Source organism: Erythrolamprus reginae, chromosome 2 (assembly GCF_031021105.1).
Source record: "Erythrolamprus reginae isolate rEryReg1 chromosome 2, rEryReg1.hap1, whole genome shotgun sequence".
Classification (NCBI taxonomy): domain Eukaryota; kingdom Metazoa; phylum Chordata; class Lepidosauria; order Squamata; family Dipsadidae; genus Erythrolamprus; species Erythrolamprus reginae.
Window position 1 is genome coordinate 179961981 of NC_091951.1, and position 19731 is coordinate 179981711.

A 19731-nucleotide genomic window follows, 5' to 3' on the forward strand; every position below is an offset into this window, starting at 1 on the left:
CTGCGTGCTTTCAGGGCGGACCTTAGATATTTCCAAAAGGTGGCAAACAACTAATACTCTGTTTTCCTTTTCCCACCCACAACAACAACCCAGTAAATGGGTTGGGCTGAGAGAGAGAATACCGTCTCTTCTGATATATACAGTAAGAAAAAATGAAATGTAAAGGGAGTAATCATGTGAAGACATGATTAATTTAATTTAAATTAGACAATTATTTGTCTTGGGCCTTTGCACTTTTGGAATGAATCCCTCAGCCCAAGAAAGGTTGTCTATTCCCAAATTAAAGGGGGAAGCTATAGGAAACGTCTACCGTGATGTAAAGGATTTGTGTTAATTTGTGTTATTTATTCTAAATGTTTCTTTTGTGTAAATGCTACGCCAGATGGAAAGCAATGAGGAAAATTAAACTTTTGTATAAATGGTGTTATGCAGTATGTTTTAATTGTCATTGTGGATGAAATAAATACTGTATTTTTCAGAATATAAGGTGATCCCCCCCCCTAAAAGAAGGTGAAAATTTGGGTGTGTCTTATACACCGAATGTAGCCCTACCTAGTCTCTCAAATGGAGATTTCAGGGGCTGAAACAGGTTGCAGAGGTTGGGGGGAAATCCTCTGAAAGGGAAGTTTCAGGGGCTGAAAAAAGTTCACCTCTGGACACAGCTGTTTATGGGTATTCCAGGGGGTCCATACAAACAGCAACAATAAAACAGTGTACAATAGTAATCTAATACTAAAAACAATTTAAAAACCCATTAATATAAAAACCAGACATACATACATACATACCATGCACAGAATTGTAAAGGCCTAGGGGGAAAGAGGATCTCAATTCCCCCATGCATGACGGCAGAGGTGGGTTTTAAGTAGCTTACGAAAGGCAAGGAGGGTGGGGGCAATTCTAATCTCTGGGGGGAGTTCGTTCCAGAGGGCCAGGGCCGCCACAGAGAAGGCTCTTCCCCTGGGTCCCGCCAAGCGACATTGTTTGGTTGACGGGACTCTGTGGGACCTAACTGGTCGCTGGGATTCGTGCAGCAGAAGGCGGTCCCTGAGGTAATCTGGTCCGGTGCCATGAAGGGCTTTATAGGTCATAACCAACACTTTGAATTGTGACCGGAAACTGATCGGCCACCAATGCAGATTGCGGAGTGTTGGTGTAACATGGGCATATCTGGGAATGCCCATGATAGCTCTTGCAGCTGCATTCTGCACGATCTGAAGTTTCCGAACATTTTTCAAAGGTAGCCCCATGTAGAGAGCATTACAGTAGTCGAGCCTCGAGGTGATGAGGGCATGAGTGACTGTGAGCAGTGACTCCCGGTCCAAGTAGGGTCGCAACTGGTGCACAAGGCGAACCTGGGTGAACGCCCCCCTTTTCCTGTAGGCTGATGCGAATTTAACTGTTACCATTTGCAAATGTATTTAGCTTATCATATTTCTGCACCATCCATCTCACCCAAGTGACTCTGGTTGGTTTATGAATAAAAGCCATCAGAAGAGACATCATTAAAACAATATTGGAAAGAGAACTATAAAGGGTAAAACATGAAGAATTGCAAATGTTACATTAAAAGTTAATTAAAGCCTGACTTTAGTAGTGCTGTGACGAAAGACTTGCAAGGAAATAAAAACAGTGCAGCAGGCTCAGGTTGCAATCTCAGAGGGTCACTTTTTGCCTTGGTTTTCCTTGTAGGAATCCTTTTGGCGGATCCCAGCTAGACTCGGCTCAGAACAATTACGCCACATGGCTGCTTTCATTGCTTCAGAAGAAATGGAGGGGGAGACTCAAGGCCAGCAACCTGGTAGGTTATGTGTAAAGAGAAGGGAAATTGGAATCATTCATTAACACATCACTAAGCCAGTTGGGCAAGGGTGAAATGCACGCGGTTTGCTCGTGACTGTTAATCATTGGAGAACTGGTCGCAAAGGGAGCGTGAGGCTCCGCCCATCTGCCCAGACGCCGCCATTTGGGTTCTTTTCCCCCCTGCACATGTGCAAATGGTTCTGTGCATGCGTCTGAGCATGTGGGCGGAGCCTCACAGTCCCTTTGCCATCGGTTCTCCAATGATTGACAGGCATGAGCGAACTAGGAGCATAAGTAACCCATCCATTCTCACAAAGGGCCCAAAGTAACAAGAATTTATTTATTCATTCATTCATTCATTCATTCAACTTTTATGCCGCCCTTCTCCTTAGACTCAGGGGCGGCTTACAACATGTTATCAATAGCACTTTTTAACAGAGCCAGCCTATTGCCCCCACAACCCAGGTCCTTATTTTACCCACCTTGGAAGGATGGAAGGCTGAGTCAACCTTGAACCGGTGATGAGATTTGAACCGCTGACCTTCAGATCTACAGTCAGCTTTAGTGGCCTGCAGTACGGCACTCTACCTGCTGTGCCACCCCACGCCAGAATGTTGGCCTGGTCTCATTTGCTGATGTCACCACCAGATTTTAGTCATCCTTACATCCCAACAAGATAAAGTGGCCTTTATCCCTTTATCCCAACAAGATAAAGTGGCCCATCCTTCATATCGCTGTATTCCAGGAATGGGCCACTTTATCTTGTTGGGATGTAAGGATGACTAAAATCTGGTGGTGACACCAGCAAATGAAACCAGGCCAACATTCTTGTTCCTTTGGGCCTTTTGTGAGAATGGATGGGTTACTTATAAATTGTCAGATGGTGTATCTTTATGCACTGCCACGTTGTCTGTCCTGGCCTTTGTAATTATGGATATACTTGGTTTGAATTATTTGCTTTTGTGTTTAGCTATCTAAAACTTCAATGAGCAGCAGACAAGAAGGGTTTACACATTAACACTGAAGGTCAGCTCTGTTTGCAAAATCAAACCCAAAACATTTTCTCCCTACTATTGATCTCTTGCCAGGTTTAGTTTTCAGAACATCTTGACATTCCCCTGCTCTCTCCAAACACTTTTTTAGCATGGAGCGGTGTTTGCTAACTTTCGTTTCTCAAAACACACATGATTGTAGGAAATAGGTTCCTGGCTTCTATAATACTATCCCATTTTCCTGCCCAGGAAAACGTTTGCTGAATCCCACCCACAGGCTCATAGTGCAAACTACATGGGTCTACCTTTGAAAAGTGTTTGGAAACTTCAGATCATGCAGAATGCAGCTGCGAGAGCAGTCATGGGCTTCCCTAGGTATGCCCATGTCACACCAACACTCTGCAGTCTGCATTGGCTGCCGATCAGTTTCCGGTCACAATTCAAAGTGTTGGTTATAACCTTTAAAGCCCTTCATGGCATCGGACCAGAATAGCTCCGAGACCGCCTTCTGCCGCACGAATCCCAGCGACCGATTAGGTCCCACAGAGTGGGCCTTCTCCGGGTCCCATCAACCAAACAATGTCAGTTGGCGGGCCCCAGGGAAAGAGCCTTCTCTGTGGCGGCCCCGACTCTCTGGAACCAGCTCCCCCCAGAGATTAGAACTGCCCCTACCCTCCTTGCCTTTCGTATACTCCTTAAAACCCACCTTTGTCGTCAGTCATGGGGGAACTGAGATATCTCCCCCGGGCCTATACAATTTATGTATGGTATGTTTGTAGGTATGTTTGCTTAATAATGGGTTTTTTTAAATACTTTAAATTGTAGATTATTAGATTTGTCATGAACTGTTTTATTGTGTTGTGAGCCGCCCCGAGTCTACGGAGAGGGGCGGCATACAAATCTAATAAATAAAATAAATAAATTAAATAAATTTCTGGTTCCCATACTCAACTTGGGGATCCCACATCAAGGTGTGGCCTATTCCAGGCCTAATTTTGCTTAGCTGTCAAACGAACCCCCAGACATGTATGGTGGCTTGATAAATTTTCATTCTGCATCACAGAAGCATGCAGCTGATGGGAGTACAAGCAGCCAATGGCCTTTTGTCATAACTGGAAAAGTTTGGATTGTACCCTGCTTATTTAAAAAAATGCAGATTAAGAATAGTGAATCACAAACTGATAAAGAGTTCAGTGTGTTTGCCCTTCTAATACCAAGTATTTATAGATGCAGGCAGCCTAAAAGGGGGCTAATACTCTTGTTGCATCCATTCTTGCAGTGAGATTTTGCTGCAGCCATAAGAAAGAATTATTGTAAATAGTTGGCAGGTTGCTATAACACAGTGGTTCTCGACCTTTCTAATGCCACGGCCCCTTAATACAGTTCCTCATATTGTGATGACCCCCAACCATAAGTCTAGCACCAATTCTCCCAACAGAGCTTTAAGCTGATTGGCAGGAAGGTCAGGTTACCTCCACTGTAAACGCCTGATTGGTCGGATGCTAAAAATATGTTCCAAAGCCCCAGAATAGAAGCTTTAATTTCTAACACCATGGGAAATTTGTTTTCCTGTGGTCTTAGGCGACCCCTGTGAAACAGTTGTTCGACCCCCAAAGGGGTCCTGACCCCCAGGTTGAGAACCACTGTTATAACAGAATGTTTCAGTGCCATAAGAAATGCTTGAGATTTTTTACCCAAATAAAGATGAATTACTGTTATTTTTTTAATATAAGACCCCCTTAGTTTTATGGGGGGGGGGGGTGCCTTCCAGGTATTCATCTGGCTATTGTCCTTAGTCTGGTCAGCTTCAGCACATTATTTTATCCCCTGGTTAGGGCTTTAAAAAAGAACCTTATTTGAAGAGAGTAACAATGAAAGAGCCTGCGAGCTGGGAAGACTGTCAGCACCTTGTTAGGGCTGGAAAGAAACTTATTCAAAGCAAGTAAAGCAATGGAAAAAATGAATGAATGAATGGATGAATGAATGAATGAATGCTACATTCAGTGTATAAGATGCACCCAAATTTCCAGCCTGTTTTAGAGAGGAAAAAGGAACGTCTTACACTCTGAAAAATACGGTACTCTGTCCAGTAATTCATACTAAAATGCTTCAGCCTTTTCCTGCGGTGCCTTGGCCTTTCCCAGTTTATGTGCTTTCCTCTTGTTGGTTTTAGAAGATAATTCAGGAGAAGATCACCCTGAAGTAATAGAACCGAGAGAGCTGGAAGCAGAAACGTGAGTATTGGGTTAAGGGAGGATGGAAAGAGAAGTTCAGAACAGGGGGAGGGGAACATCTTACAGAAGAAGGAAAGAGACAGGAAGGAAGGAAGGAAGGAACAGACGTACATATTTCAGAGTAGTAAAGAGGCTGGATAGGCAAGAAAAAGACACTCATAATTATACCTTCTTGAGTTTGTCTTGGCTTTTGGACATGTTAGTATGTCTTACCTACCTAAGCTTTCCTGCAAAAATTGATGAAGCTTCTTGGATGAGAAGCAAAATCTTTTGTTCTTGCTCAAATGGGATTTTTTCCCCCCAGTTGCCTTGTTTTGGGGGAAAAACCATCTTTGAGAGAACTAGGACCTGCATGACTAAGACTCTGCTTTGCTGGGCAGAGCTGTCCCTCAAACTCAGAATTAGATATTCACTAAGACAGAATCCTCAGCCCATCCCACCATTCTAACGATCAGCTGGAAAGTGAATACCTCCTGAGCAGTCACAGGCAGTCCTCAACTTATAACATATATATACATTACACACACACAGGGAGGGAGGGAGAGAGAGAGGAGTCAACAGATTGATCTAAATATTACACTGATCTTCAGATCCCTCTGACAACCATCTGATTGTATTTAATGCATAACAAGTCCACAAATGGTTTCCAGTTTCTGGTAAAACTGTCTAGTCTATTATCTCTAATCAAGGCAATTAATGTTACCATCTTTTCTAATTCAATTTTAAAATCCATTCTTCAACAGCCAGCATCTCTCTTTCTTTCCAGCGCTCGGGAAGTACGATTCTCACAGCAGTCACCATAATACCCAAAGGCTTCAGTTTTTATTAATATTTGCATCTTAAATATTTTATGCATTGTCGTTATTATGTTTATCCGGTTTGTTTTAACATATTTACAAGACCGCCACATGTGATAAAATGAACCTAGATTATGATTACATTTCCATTACATTTGTGCATTTTGCTAGTCTATCAGGGATGAAAAATACGTCATTTTATATAAATTTTCTTTCAAGCTATAATATAAATTTTAGTCCATTGGTCCATGCGTTCTCCCATTTATCTAGCATTATGTTATCCCCCCCCCCCCCAATTGCCCATTTTACCATACAATCATTAACCTTTCAGATTCATCTTGACTTGAGTAACATTTTATATTCGGTAGCAATCAAGTGGTTATCTCCAGAACATAAATTAACATCAGGCTCAGATTTAGTTTATATGTAAACAATTTTAAGTTTAAATCTTTCAAAAATTCTATAATAATTAAACCAATCACAAACAAATCCTTCACTTACTAATTGTTTTCTTTATCTTGAATCCCTCTTTTTCAAATATCAGTAAGTCCCGATATGTCGTTCATTTAGATTCTAATACCATCTCTGATCTATGTAGAGCTTCATGAGGTGATAACCAAAGCGGCAATTTATTAACTCATCTTTTCTACTTCTACCCTGCATGCTGAATTGATTGCCTAATAGCATGAATCTTGAAACCGGGATTAACTGGTTTACTTTGTCATACCACAGATAGGCATGCCACCCAAATCTCAAATCAGAACCTTTGAGGTCTAGTAGCCTTGATTTTTTTAAAGTTATCCAATCTTTTAGCTATACCAGGCAACAATAATCTAAGATACAACAAACCCAAACCTCCTCTGTCTTTAGAATCTTGTGGCATCTTAAATTTAATCCTTGGTTTTTAATTTTGCCAAATAAACTTAGATATACCTTTCTGCCGCTGTTTAAAAGAAAAATGTCTAATCAACATCATTATAGTCTGGTCTAGAAATAACATTCGTTTTAATTGCTAAAATTCTTCCCATTAATGACAAATCTAATTTTTCCATCTATTTAAATTCAATTTTATCTCCTTCCACATTTTAATGTAATTATTTTTGTAAAGTTTAGCATTTTCCTATGCAAGAGTGACTCCCAAATACTGTACCTTTTTCTCAACTTTAAAATCAGTTGTAAATTCCATTATCTTTTAGATCTTCCACAATTATATTCTTGCTCAATATTTTCATCTTTAATTAATTTATTTTTAAACTCCACATTTCGCCAACAATTTTGATCTTCCTCATAACATATTCAATGTTCTCTTAAGTTCTGCATAATGAGTCATCAGCAAATGCACAAAGTTTGTAATTGTGTGCTTTAATTTTTAGCCCCTTTTCTCTGACGTCTTGTCTAATATCTCTGTTTAACAATTCCAACACCAGAATAAATAATAAAGGTGATTAAAGATACCCCTGATTTGTTTCTCTTTTAATTTCACTTGATTTTGTCAAATCTCCATTCACCATAATATAAGTTTTCCGGAATGTATAGATGGACTCTGTATAAAGCCCAATCCAAAGTCCATCTTTTCCACTACTTTAAACCTAATGGTCCAGTTCAAGGTGCTGTTTCTGCATCTAGAAAAATCAGTGGAACCTGTTTGTCACTACGTTGGCGTAAATGTTCAATTACATTCAAAATTACTCTTACATTGTCTTTTAGTTGTCCTTTAAGTAAGAAGCCACACTGATGGCTTCGTGTTTATAATCGTGTAAAACTTTTTAAAAGTCTTTTCAGCTAGAATAGATGTGAATGTTTGCAGTCATTATTAAGAAGAGAAATTGGCCTGATAGTAACATTTACTATCAGGTACAATAGAAAAGAGTGCACCATGGGGAGACTTAAAAGAACCGGTTAAAAATCTAACAACATGGAGAAGAATATCACTTATCTGCACTAGAAAATAACTTGATAGTCCATATGGTTATAAGCAAGGCCATCTCTTCCTTTAGAGTGAGCTTTGGCATAAACAGTGGCCTGTATAGTCTGGAGGACAGAAGGAAAAGGGGGGACATGATCGAAACATTTAAATATGTTAAAGGGTTAAATAAGGTTCAGGAGGGAAGTGTTTTTAATAGGAAAGTGAACACAAGAACAAGGGGGCACAATCTGATGTTAGTTGGGGGAAAGATCAGAAGCAACGTGAGAAAATATTTTACTGAAAGAGTAGTAGATGCTTGGAACAAACTTCCAGCAGACGTTGGTAAATCCACAGTAATTGAATTTAAACATGCCTGGGATAAACACAGATCCATCCTAAGATAAAATACAGAAAATAGTATAAGGGCAGACTAGATGGACCATGAGGTCTTTTTCTGCCGTCAGTCTTCTATGTTTCTATGTAATTGAGAAGTGGAAATGTGGGAGCAGAGACTTGTAAGAATGATTTTTCCTACCGAATGTTCTGAGGATAGAAGGACTAAGGTGTAAGAGAAATGGCTTGGTGGATGTAGCAAGCAATTTGTATTCTTGATCCCCCTCTCTTGGATTGTCTGACAAGCTGATTTCTTCTTGCTACTTGCAGAGAGGAGAGTATCCAGCATCCTTTGGTACCCAAAAGAAGCCGCTCAGATGATGATGATGAGGAAAACCATAACGAAGGTATGCTTGGCTTTGATTCTAGCCTTCATGATATGTCAAAACAAACTATTACAAGTCACTGACCCAGATTTTGTTTAGAAAAAAAAAGTCACTATTTAATGCAAACTATAACTGGACAGATTTTTTAAAAAATTGACACTGAAGTCATGCATAGCTAATTTTCCTGTCATAGTGCCCAGGTTCTACAAGCTACAAATGTAATGTTTGCTATTTGTTAAGTTGGATCGACATAATGCTGGTTTAAGTGGACATTTGCTGTGCCCTAACTGCTGTACCTGACATCTTGATATTTGTTTATTATTAAATTTATATGTCACTATCAAGCAATGATGGGTGGTTTATAATAGCAATATAAAACATTAAAACAATAAATAAAAGACATTTTCTGTTTTTAATTTATGTCAATAATTCTTGTAAGAACAACTGTTGCCAACTCTTCTTCCAGGTGCATTAGTATCTTGTGTTATTTGTCGTACTCTTGATGTTACCAAGCAGAGTAAAAATATATGTCAGTATAAGGTATGAGGGTCACCCAGAAAGTAATGCTCCACATTTTTTTTCTTCAACAATTATTTATTGAACACAATGAAACTTATACACAAGAAAGAATGGTGTTTCTTCTACACTCCCTATTTTACCACTTAATCTCCGTACCGTTCTATGGCCTTCCTCCAGCGAGACACAAGGGCATGTAAGCCCTGTCGGTACCACTCCTTGGTCTGCAAATCTTGGAGCTCTGCCGAACCGTCTTCTAAAGGCCTCACCCTCTGTGCCCAGCGACTAACCGTACTTCTGTTGACTGCAGATTCTCCATAAACTGTACACAAATGTTTGTGAATGTTCCCAACAGTTTCTTTCTCCGCAGTGAGAAATTCAAGGATGACACGTTGCTTGTAACATATATCACTTACAGATGCCATTTTGAAACACTGCTGCAGCTATGCTATCTGTCTGAACAAAGACAAAATTTACACACACACTCCTGACAATTCAAATAATGTATATCTAAAGTTTCACATTCGTACCATTACTGTAGGCTGAGAAAAAAATGTGGTGCATTACTTTCTGGGCGACCCTCGTGTATGAGGCTGAAAGTGGGCTGTGAGCCAGTATCTGGGTCCACATGGCCATACACTTGTTTCAGTTTGTATATGCTCTGCATCCAAACATAGAACAAAGTTAGTCATACATTTTGCTGCCTAAAATACTTTCCTTAAGAAGCCTATTCGGTCCAATTTTTCATACCTGAACCCTGGATTTAATTGTGCTCTGTGTCAGCATCTTCCTTTCAATAAACTTTGTGATACTGGAATATATGAATAAGTGGCAGCAAATATTCCCAGCACCACTTTTTATCTGTCCTTATTTTCACATCTGGCTTTGGCACTACAGATTCCAGTGATGAAGATGGACCACGTCCCTCCAGTAAGAGGAAGTGCCTGCGAATTGAGGAAGATGAAGATTGAGGAAACCAAAAATGTCTCTCCTAGCATATCAATAAGACCAGTGAGTCCAGTCACCTCAGAGATTGGAGTGGGCAAGATTGAGAGCGATTAGCATCCTCAGATCTTCTGTGAACAACGGTGAAAATATTAGGGAAAGGATACAGAAACTGAACTTCTATATTATAATTAAAAATCTGTATGAACACCAATAACGGAAGAAGTAGAATAAGAGAACAGCTCGTAACTTCTGCTCTATGATTAGTTACAGTTGTTGTTAATGCTGTTGTGACAGTCAGCTTTCAAATTACTCCAGGTTTGTATATCACACTTGTTGCCTGCCTGCCCTTGCTTACCTGGCCTTTCTCAGTATTGTTTGCTTAGAGCCACTAAAAATCACTAGATTGCCAAACAAAAAAGTGACATGCTGGCTTTTCACTGTCTTTGGTTTGTTTGTGGATTTGCCTCGTGTCTCTGGTTTAGCTACGATGATATGAGCATATATGTCACATTTTGCCTTAATTACCTGAACACTTCAATATTGGTTTCTGTTCTTTCTCTGCTTTTTTTCCCCTGTTCATGAAATTCCTTCTCAGAAAAAAAAGGAACTGAAAATAGGCTATCAGCAAGCCTTACTACAAACAGGGGCAGTGATGGGATGATGATAATACAAGAGATATTAAAAATATAATTGTATTCATCTCTGATATTTCTGCCTTGCCTCCTTTGGTAGGAGTTGTTTTCACATTGGATCCTTCTGAAATGTGCCCAGTGTCAGCAGGATGATGTATAACCACTGTGGATATTTGTGGATGTCTTTGTTGTATTTTTGATATATATTTTTAAAAAAGAACATTGATTGATTCTAAAAAATAAAGTTTAAAATATCAGATTTCTCTGCCTTTGTCCTGCATGACTATTTAAAACAGCCAGAAGTTTTGAGAGATTGCCAGATGTGAGACTACTATAAAAGGTTATTGTACTGATACTTCTATTTTGCTTTCAATTGAAACAGGGTGATTGTAGTAATTCCTAGTACAGTGATACCTCGTCTTACAAACGCCTCGTGATACAAACTTTTCAAGATACAAACCCGGGGTTTAAGATTTTTTTGCCTTTTCTTACAAACTATTTTCACCTTACAAACCCACCGCCGCCGCTGGGATGCCTCACCTCCGGACTTCCATTGCCAGCGAAGCACCCGTTTTTGCCCTGCTGGGATCACTGAAGAGAGCATCAGTGAAATCGCAGCATCGCAAAAACACAGAGGTCTGGAGGTGGGGTTTCAAGGACTTCGGTGTTTTTGCAATGCTGCAATTTCACTGATGCTCTCTTCATTGGATACCCCACCTCCAGACTTCCATTGCCAGTGAAGCGCTCGTTTTTGCGATGCTGGGATTCCCCTGCAGCATCACAAAAATGCAGAAGTCCGGAGGTGGGGTTTCCCATGGAGGGGAGCCTCAGGGGAATCCCAGCAGCGCAAAAACAGGCGCTTCCGCTTGCAAAAGGGGTGAATTTTGGGCTTGCACGCATTAATCGCTTTTCCATTGATTCTTATGGGAAACATTGTTTCGTCTTACAAACTTTTCACCTTAACAACCTCGTCCCAGAACCAATTAAGTTTGTAAGACAAGGTATCACTGTACGTATTTTCAGGCTCAAACTGTGTATGTATGGGGGGGAGTGCAGTTTGACCTCATTGCAACCGTGAGCATTACTTCCTACTTAAGGAACAAGTACTTCCTACTTAAGGAACAAGACAGTTGCTGTCATAATGCCTTTTTTCTAAGCCCACCTACTGTATGTTCCTTAAATTGGATTTGTTTTATCCGCACTTCAGTTACAGTGGGCCCTCTCAGTAAAACTGGCAAGGCAATTATGAGTTAGCAGGTATGCTGTCATTGTCACCACAGTTAAGAAACTATTACTCACTCACTCACTCATCCAATGCCCTTTATACCATGATTCTCTTTCTGTGAAGCTAATTCTGAGACCTTAACATATCACATGAAACAGAAACTATAGAAAGTTGTTTAGTTTGGGGGTCCCTTCAGTTTCCTAGGAGTTCAGGGACATTCATTTTTGTAGCTGACCTCCACATGCACACGAATAAGAGTTACTCTAAATAAAGTAACAAAAATCTCTTCTAGATTTGAGGTTGTGCCTGATGTTGTAGAACTTCTACACTATGTCACATGGAAGTTTGCTGCCAAATCAAAACAACAGTCTCTTTGCTGCGTTTCTGATTACAGGTAGTCCTTGGCTTAATGACCACAATTGAACCCAAAATTTCTTTTTTAAAAAAAACCTGTATTAATTTTTCATTTTAAAAAATCACACAAATATATATACAGAAAAAAAAGACAGAAAAAAAGAAAGAAACATAACATGTAACAAACTAAACAACATATAACATAGCAACAAATATGAACTGGTAAAACAAGTTCATTTTTTCTTAGGAGCTTATTACTATTATTTTCTTAACTATTTACATTTTTGCTTGTTATAATTTTTTTATTTCCTATAAATTGCGCCACCTATTTCAATTTCTGCATCTATTTCATTTATATTACAAAATTTAGATACTAATATTCTCTTAATCAATGTACAGAAAGTGAGACAGTATAATATAGTACAATGTAACATACTGTAATATGGTATAATAGAACAAAAAACTTTTATAATAAGTTTCGATATTTATTTTTGTTTTAGCCAAATGTACCATCTATCCCACGCTTTGTAAACATCTATTTCATCTCTGTCCTGAAGTTCCATAGATAATTTGTTCATCTCTGCTGCTTCCAAAATTTTCGTAACCACAGTTTTCACAGTCAGTATTAGATCTGTTTTCCAATTTTGCGTTTAAATGATTCTAGCGGCAGTGATAATGTGTAATATCAAATACCTATCTTCTTTTGTTACGTGAGTTTTGTCTCATTTTACAATTTTTCTCACTATTTTTTTGTTATTTTTTTGTTTTATTTATTTATTTGGATTTCTGGGCCAGCCCGTTCCAGGGGACCCAGGGCGGCTTACAAGACAATCCATACAAAATATAAAATTCTAAAACCCCAGCCATAAAACCTAAATCTTAAAACCCCAAATGGATTTAAACCTGTTCATCCAAATTCATCCCAGTCACAATCATACTATCAGCCTGAGCCGGACGTCAATGCTCAGCGGCCCCAGATCTGCCGGCAAAGGTGTGTTTTTAAAACCTTTTGTTAAGCGAATCACTGTCATTGTTAAATTAGGAAGACGGTTGTTAAGTGAATCTGGCTTCCCCATTGACTTTGCATGCAGAAGGTCACGAAAGGGGATAATGTGACTCCAGTAAGTATGAGCCAAAGTTGCCAAGCATCTGAGTTTGGATCACATGATCACGGGGATGCTGCACCAGTTGTAAGTGTGAAAAATGGTTAAGTCGCTTGTTCCAGTGCTGTTACAGTTTTGAACAGTTTATTTATTTATTATTTATTACTTAGATTTGTATGCCGCCCCTCTCCGAAGACTCGGGGCGGCTCACAACACGTGGAAACAAATCATAAATAATCTGACAATTTAAAATATTAAAGATTTTAAAAAGACCCCATATACTAACAGACATACACACAAGCATACCATACATAAATTAGACATGCCCAGGGGAAGATGTTTCAGTTCCCCCATGCCTGACGGCAAAGGTGGGTTTTAAGGAGTTTACGGAAGGCAGGAAGAGTAGGGGCAGTTCTAATCTCCGGGGGGAGTTGGTTCCAGAGGGCCAGTGCCGCCACAGAGAAGGCTCTTCCCCTGGGGCCCGCCAACCGACATTGTTTAGTTGACGGGACCCGGAGAAGGCCCACTCTGTGGGACCTAATCGGTCGCTGGGATTCGTGCGGCAGAAGGCGGTCTCGTAGATATTCTGGTCCAATGCCATGAAGGGCTTTAAAGGTCATAACCAACACTTTGAATTGTGACCGGAAACTGATCGGCAGCCAATGCACACTGCGGAGTGATGGTGAAACATGGGCATACCTAGGTAAGCCCATGACTGCTCTTGCAGCTGCATTCTGCACGATCTGAAGTTTCTGAACACTTTTCAAAGGTAGCCCCATGTAGAGAGCATTACAGTAGTCGAACCTCGAGGTGATGAGGGCATGAGTGACTGTGAGCAATGAGTCCCGGTCCAGATAGGGCCGCAACTGGTGCATCAGGCGAACCTGGGCAAACGCCCCCCTCGCCACAGCTGAGAGATGTTTTTCTAATGTGAGCTGTGGATCGAGGAGGACGTCCAAGTTGCGGACCCTCTCTGAGGGGGTCAATAATTCCCCCCCCCCAGGGTGATGGACGGACAGATGGAGTTGTCCTTGGGAGGCAAAACCCACAGCCACTCCGTCTTATCTGGGTTGAGCTGCAAAATGAACATCTGTAAGTCGAGTACCACCTGTACTGAATGCACCCAGTTAAAAGTCACTGTGGTTGGCGATTCGTGTCCTGAATTCCAAATGCAATGGCAGTAGAACACATCAAACTTAAGATGGGAGAGGTGGAGGAAGAGAAAGGCGGCCAGACAATAGGCTCTTACTGAATGGACTAACCAAAAATGTCTGGTAGAGGATTAAAGATCAGAATGGCTGACCATCCCTCATTCCACTGTAACTCCAGATGTTGTAGACAGGAATGTTTGTTCTATGCAAACAAAGCAACTGATAGATAGGCAGTTCATCCTTTTCTTCCCTTAAGCATTAATCAGCATTGCATCCCCCCCCCCTCTTCAGACAAGTAACTCTGGGGGCTCTGGGAGATTAAGAAAAAGGTCAGAAATTGCCAGGGGCACCAAGTGAAGTGTTACAATGAGGTTTAGAGATAAGACTTGATTGCTAGAGATAAGTGTGTATAAATACCAACTTTGATCAATGCTGAGTTCACTCTGGAGCATTTTGTGTTTCTGTTTCCTCCTAAAGCAGGTAAGTTTCTCTTTCCCATGAGAGGGAGGGGAGAGGGAAGGCATGCAATAGCTTTCAATATGAGCAAAGAAATATGTTAATTTGGAAGTGAGACTAATGTGTCACACTCAATCTTGTGTTTCCTTAGTGGGAGATCAGCAACCAGGGAAGAACCATACTGGCGCATTAACATAGCTGGTAGTAAGAAAATGGCTTAAATGTTGTGGATTAAGGCAAACCCCTTCATACAAATCAGTTGGCTTTTGGCTGCACTAATTTGGTCGTCTTTTCTTTGAATTATAGGACAAGTTGGTAGATTAACAATTTTGTTTTTTTCGAAGGATGTTCTCTGCTCATTTGAGCATGAGGAATATAGTTCCTTATTTTTGAAAATGCAGTCCTAGAGTTTGTGTGTGTGTGTGCGTGAGAGAGAGAGAGAGATCTAATTATATCCTGCCTTTATTACTTTTGTAAATAGGGTGGTCAACAGATCCAGACACTACCTTCCTCCTATTTTCCCCTCAACAACAGCCCTCCTATGAGCTGGGTATGGCTTCAGAGACTGACTGGCCCCAGCTGGCTTTCATGGCTAAAGCAGAACGTGAAGTCATGGTCTCCCACCTTCTAGCCTGTTGGCCTTAACCACTAGGAGGTTATGTTCGCAGCCCACTAAATGAAGATAGATATATAATACTCTTTTAAGTATGAGTGTTTGCCCTTAAACTGGATTTAGCTTATCAAATCTCAACCATTGAATTTGCATTGCCACTGTGGCTAGCAAGCAACTTGACTGCATCAAGCCAAGTTCCACTTGGAAGCTTCCAAGTCCTCCTGTGGATTGCCCACTTGCAATTGAGGCCATTTTGTCATCTTCACCTTTTTGGCTACTGGTAGTTTTGTCCACCTCTGCAGGCTGCCATGACAGCAAACTAACCTCTAATTTACATAGAAACATAGAAGTCTGACGGCAGAAAAAGACCTCATGGTCCATCTAGTCTGCCCTTATACTATTTTCTGTATTTTATCTTAGGATGGATATATGTTTATCCCAGGCATGTTTAAATTCAGTTACTGTGGATTTATCTACCACATCTGCTGGAAGTTTGTTCCAAGGATCTACTACTCTTTCAGTAAAATAATATTTTCTCATGTTGCTTTTGATCTTTCCCCCAACTAACTTCAGATTGTGTCCCCTTGTTCTTGTGTTCACTTTCCTATTAAAAACACTTCCCTCCTGGACCTTATTTAACCCTTTAATATATTTAAATGTTTTTTACAATGACTTTTCACTTTTTCCTCAGTGTTTGGAGAAATAATATGCATACAGAATTGGCCCTTTGTCCTTTTTAAAAGAGGTTTTTAAACAATGAGGGTTTTCTGAGGGGATGTCTTCTGGAGCATTGTTACTGGGTTGCTTGAGAGGGAGGAGTGGACGGGAACAGACCATCTACCCTGTAAGCTCTTCCTTCCCATTCAGGAAAGAGCAGAGAAGGTAAGGGTGATATGGGAAAGAGTCCATATAAAAAGCTAAAAATATCTACCAAAACAATCTAAAAGAAGGGGTAGTAGTAGTAGTAGTAGTAGTAGTAGTAGTAGTAGTAGTAGTAAATTCATGCAAAACCAAAATCTATCACAATATAGAGCACTATAGAATGTTGAACTAACTGTTCATTAAAAGTATTCTATGGCACAGATCATTTTCTGATAGATTTTAAATATTGCTGTGCAGAACCGGGCGACATAAATTGTAAAAGGGTTGGTATCCAAAAGCAGCAGGGAGGGGTAAAATTGTCCTGTGCACCCTGGTATTTATGCAACAATGGGGAGATGAGGCTACTACAAATGCCTCTAATATAGATGTTGGAGAAACACACATTCTGTTTTTTGTGCAACTTGAGAATCACAGGGCATTGTCTCTTTGGATCAGGGATTTTCCTGCATTGACCTTCAAGGATAGCTGAAGGGAGGGCATATTAAAGTGCTAAAGGCCCTCTTATAGTTAAACATTTCCAAGATTAGTTATTCAAAGTGTTGGTTATGACCTATAAAGCCCTTCATGGCACCGGACCAGATTATCTCCGGGACCGCCTTCTGCCGCACGAATCCCAGCGACCAGTTAGGTCCCACAGAGTGGGCCTTCTCCGGGTCCTCTCAACTAAACAATGTCGTTTGGTGGGACCCAGGGGAAGAGCCTTCTCTATGGTGGCCCCAGCCCTCTGGAACCAACTCCCCCCAGAGATTAGAATTGCCCCCACCCTCCTTGCCTTTCGTAAGCTCTTTAAAACCAACCTCTGCCGTAAGGCATGGGGGAACTGAGATATTCTTTCCCCCTAGGCTTCTACAATTTATGTATGGTATGTTTGTATGTATGATTGGTTTTATAATAAGGGTTTTTAGCTGTTTTAGTATTGGATTGTTGCATGTTGTTTTTACCACTGTTGTTAGCCGCCCTAAGTCTACGGAGAGGGGCGGCAAACAAATCAAATAAATAAATAGATTGATTGATTGATAGATAGATAGATAGATAGATAGATAGATAGATAAATAGATAGATAAATAAATAAATAAATAAAGTAATAAATAAAGTAATAAATAGATAGATAGATAGATAGATAGATAGATAGATAGATAGATAGATAGATAGATAGATAGATAGATAGATAGATAGATAAATAAATAAATAAAAGATAGATAGATAGATAGATAGATAGATAGATAGATAGATAGATAGATAGATAGATAAATGTATGCCATAGAGTAGGTCAAGTATCTGTTGGATTCATTGGCAATAATGGTTGGAGACCTGACTAGACCAGTCTCTGCTACACACTATTTAATGAGTGCTTTGGCTTGATCATATCCCATGCTGAGTAGAAGACCCGGAGAAAAGCTCGAGGTATTCTGATGCCAAAAGCGAAGGAAAAAACATTGTGACTCCTCCAAGCAGATTATTTTTTTTATAGTTCCTCACCTACGGACAGAGTCTTGGCAAACTAAAGCCAAGCTACAATCCTCATCAAGCATGTATTTTGGGGACTATTAGGGAGAAGTCGTCTTCACCCTCTTTCTCTCACACCCATTGTGTGAGAGTTCAAACCTATCTGAACTGAGTTTTCTCTCTTCTAGAATATACTCCCTCCTGGGAATCCTGAGTACCTTCCATCATAAGGATGAGGTTTTAGTTGTCATTGTCTTTTTCCAAGTGGACTGAAAATTATCCTTTATAGTGGGGCAATGCCAAGGGGGAAAAATAGTAATATAAAGTCAAAGTTGAACATGGTCGCCTACACTCATGAGGCCTGTCTCTAGTCTTAGGGTGACGCTGGGTACAAATTTTAGGACTTGAAAGGCCAAACTGAGAAATTTGGCCTGAATACATTCTGGCGCAAAATTGCAGAAGGAGACAACTCTTATAATTATTTTACTGAAAGAGTAGTAGATCCTTGGAACAAACTTCCAGCAGACGTGGTAGATAAATCCACAGTAACTGAATTTAAACATGCCTGGGATAAACATATATCCATCCTAAGATAAAATACAGAAAATAGTATAAGGGCAGACTAGATGGACCATGAAGTCTTCTTCTGCCGTCTGACTTCTATGTTTCTATGTTTCTAATTTGAGACCTGCAGGAATGTAGTGAGGAATTTAAGGATGACAGAATCGCTCACTACTCCTATTGATATCTGCATTATGCCTTTGGGTCAGGTCATCTTTCCATATGGGGTGCAGGATTATCAGCATGCTGGAGATACAAAGTTGTTCATCTCTACCCCAACCAAGCAATGCTCCCAAAATGCTTCCAGTGCCGGGATTCTGTGATGGTCTACTTAGAGGAGAACATTGTTCAACACTGGCAAGCTGAGTGGTTGTAATTTGGAGATTATTCCATCTGTAATTCTTCCTGGGTCTGTGTGTGCATTTCTTCAACTTGTGCACCAGTTGCTGCCACTTCTGGGTTGGAAGGCCTTGCTCACCTCAATTGACGCCATAGTCATTTTTTTACAGTTAGATTACTGCAACATGCTGTGCAACAGTGTGCCTTCCGTCCCCTGTCCAATTGTCTCTCCTTATCTCATTTATCTTTTCTTCCTTTCAAATATGTTCACCTATACTTTTATATCTTTTCTTCTATTCTTTTCTTTACTTATATTATTACATATCTTTCTCTTCAATGTATATTATGTATTGGACTAACTAACTAACTAACTAACTAAATAAATAAATAAATAACTAAATAAATAACTAAATAAATAACTAAATAAACAAACAAACAAACAAACAAACAAATAAATGTAGTTGCCCCTGAAGCTGCAGTTGATCCTGAAAGCAACACCGAGGGCAGTGTTTTTGGCATCTCTCATTATTTCTATATAACAGAATTGCTCTGAGGCTTTTGGGTACAATCCAAGGTGCTGATCATTATCTATAAATCTGCCCCTCAATGGCATAAGCACAGGGTCCTTGCAAGACCACCATTCTCCCATTGTTTCTGCTTATCCCACCTATTTTACAGGCGGTGCAGGTTCCAGGTACCTTCCATTAAATTATGTCATCTTGTTTGATGCAGGGACTTTGCCTTCTGTGTCTGAATGGCCACAGGCCTATTAGTCTTTTAAGACTCTGAAGATCTGGTTGTTTGTATTGCAGATAAGATTTTAGCATTGGAATGTATTATTTTACTCAAGGATCATAGGTGATTGTTTTTAGCCACTACTCTTTTTAACGTTTGCATGTTGCCGAGGGGTGGATGGCTTTGTATATTATTTAAATAAATCAACACAACAATCTCTTCCCATTTTAGTGGCATCCAGAGAAACTGACATGTACTTATCACCGTCTCTTATTCTCGTGACTTTGCTTGGCCTCCTGCCGCATCATGGATTGGGAGG

The 19731-nt window shown here is 40.1% G+C and overlaps 1 protein-coding gene across 1 annotated transcript in view; it reads left to right on the top strand.

Moving 5' to 3' along the window:
• The window catches only part of TIMELESS (timeless circadian regulator), a 77563-nt gene extending 66757 nt beyond the window's left edge, over positions 1-10806 (top strand). The window contains exons 27-30 of the mRNA XM_070740558.1: positions 1693-1801; positions 4969-5029; positions 8396-8472; positions 9865-10806. Of these exons, the coding sequence (XP_070596659.1) occupies positions 1693-1801; positions 4969-5029; positions 8396-8472; positions 9865-9938 (321 nt within the window). The 3' untranslated portion in view covers positions 9939-10806. The remainder of the gene's footprint in view (positions 1-1692; positions 1802-4968; positions 5030-8395; positions 8473-9864) is intronic.
• The last annotated feature ends 8925 nt before the right edge of the window (positions 10807-19731 follow it).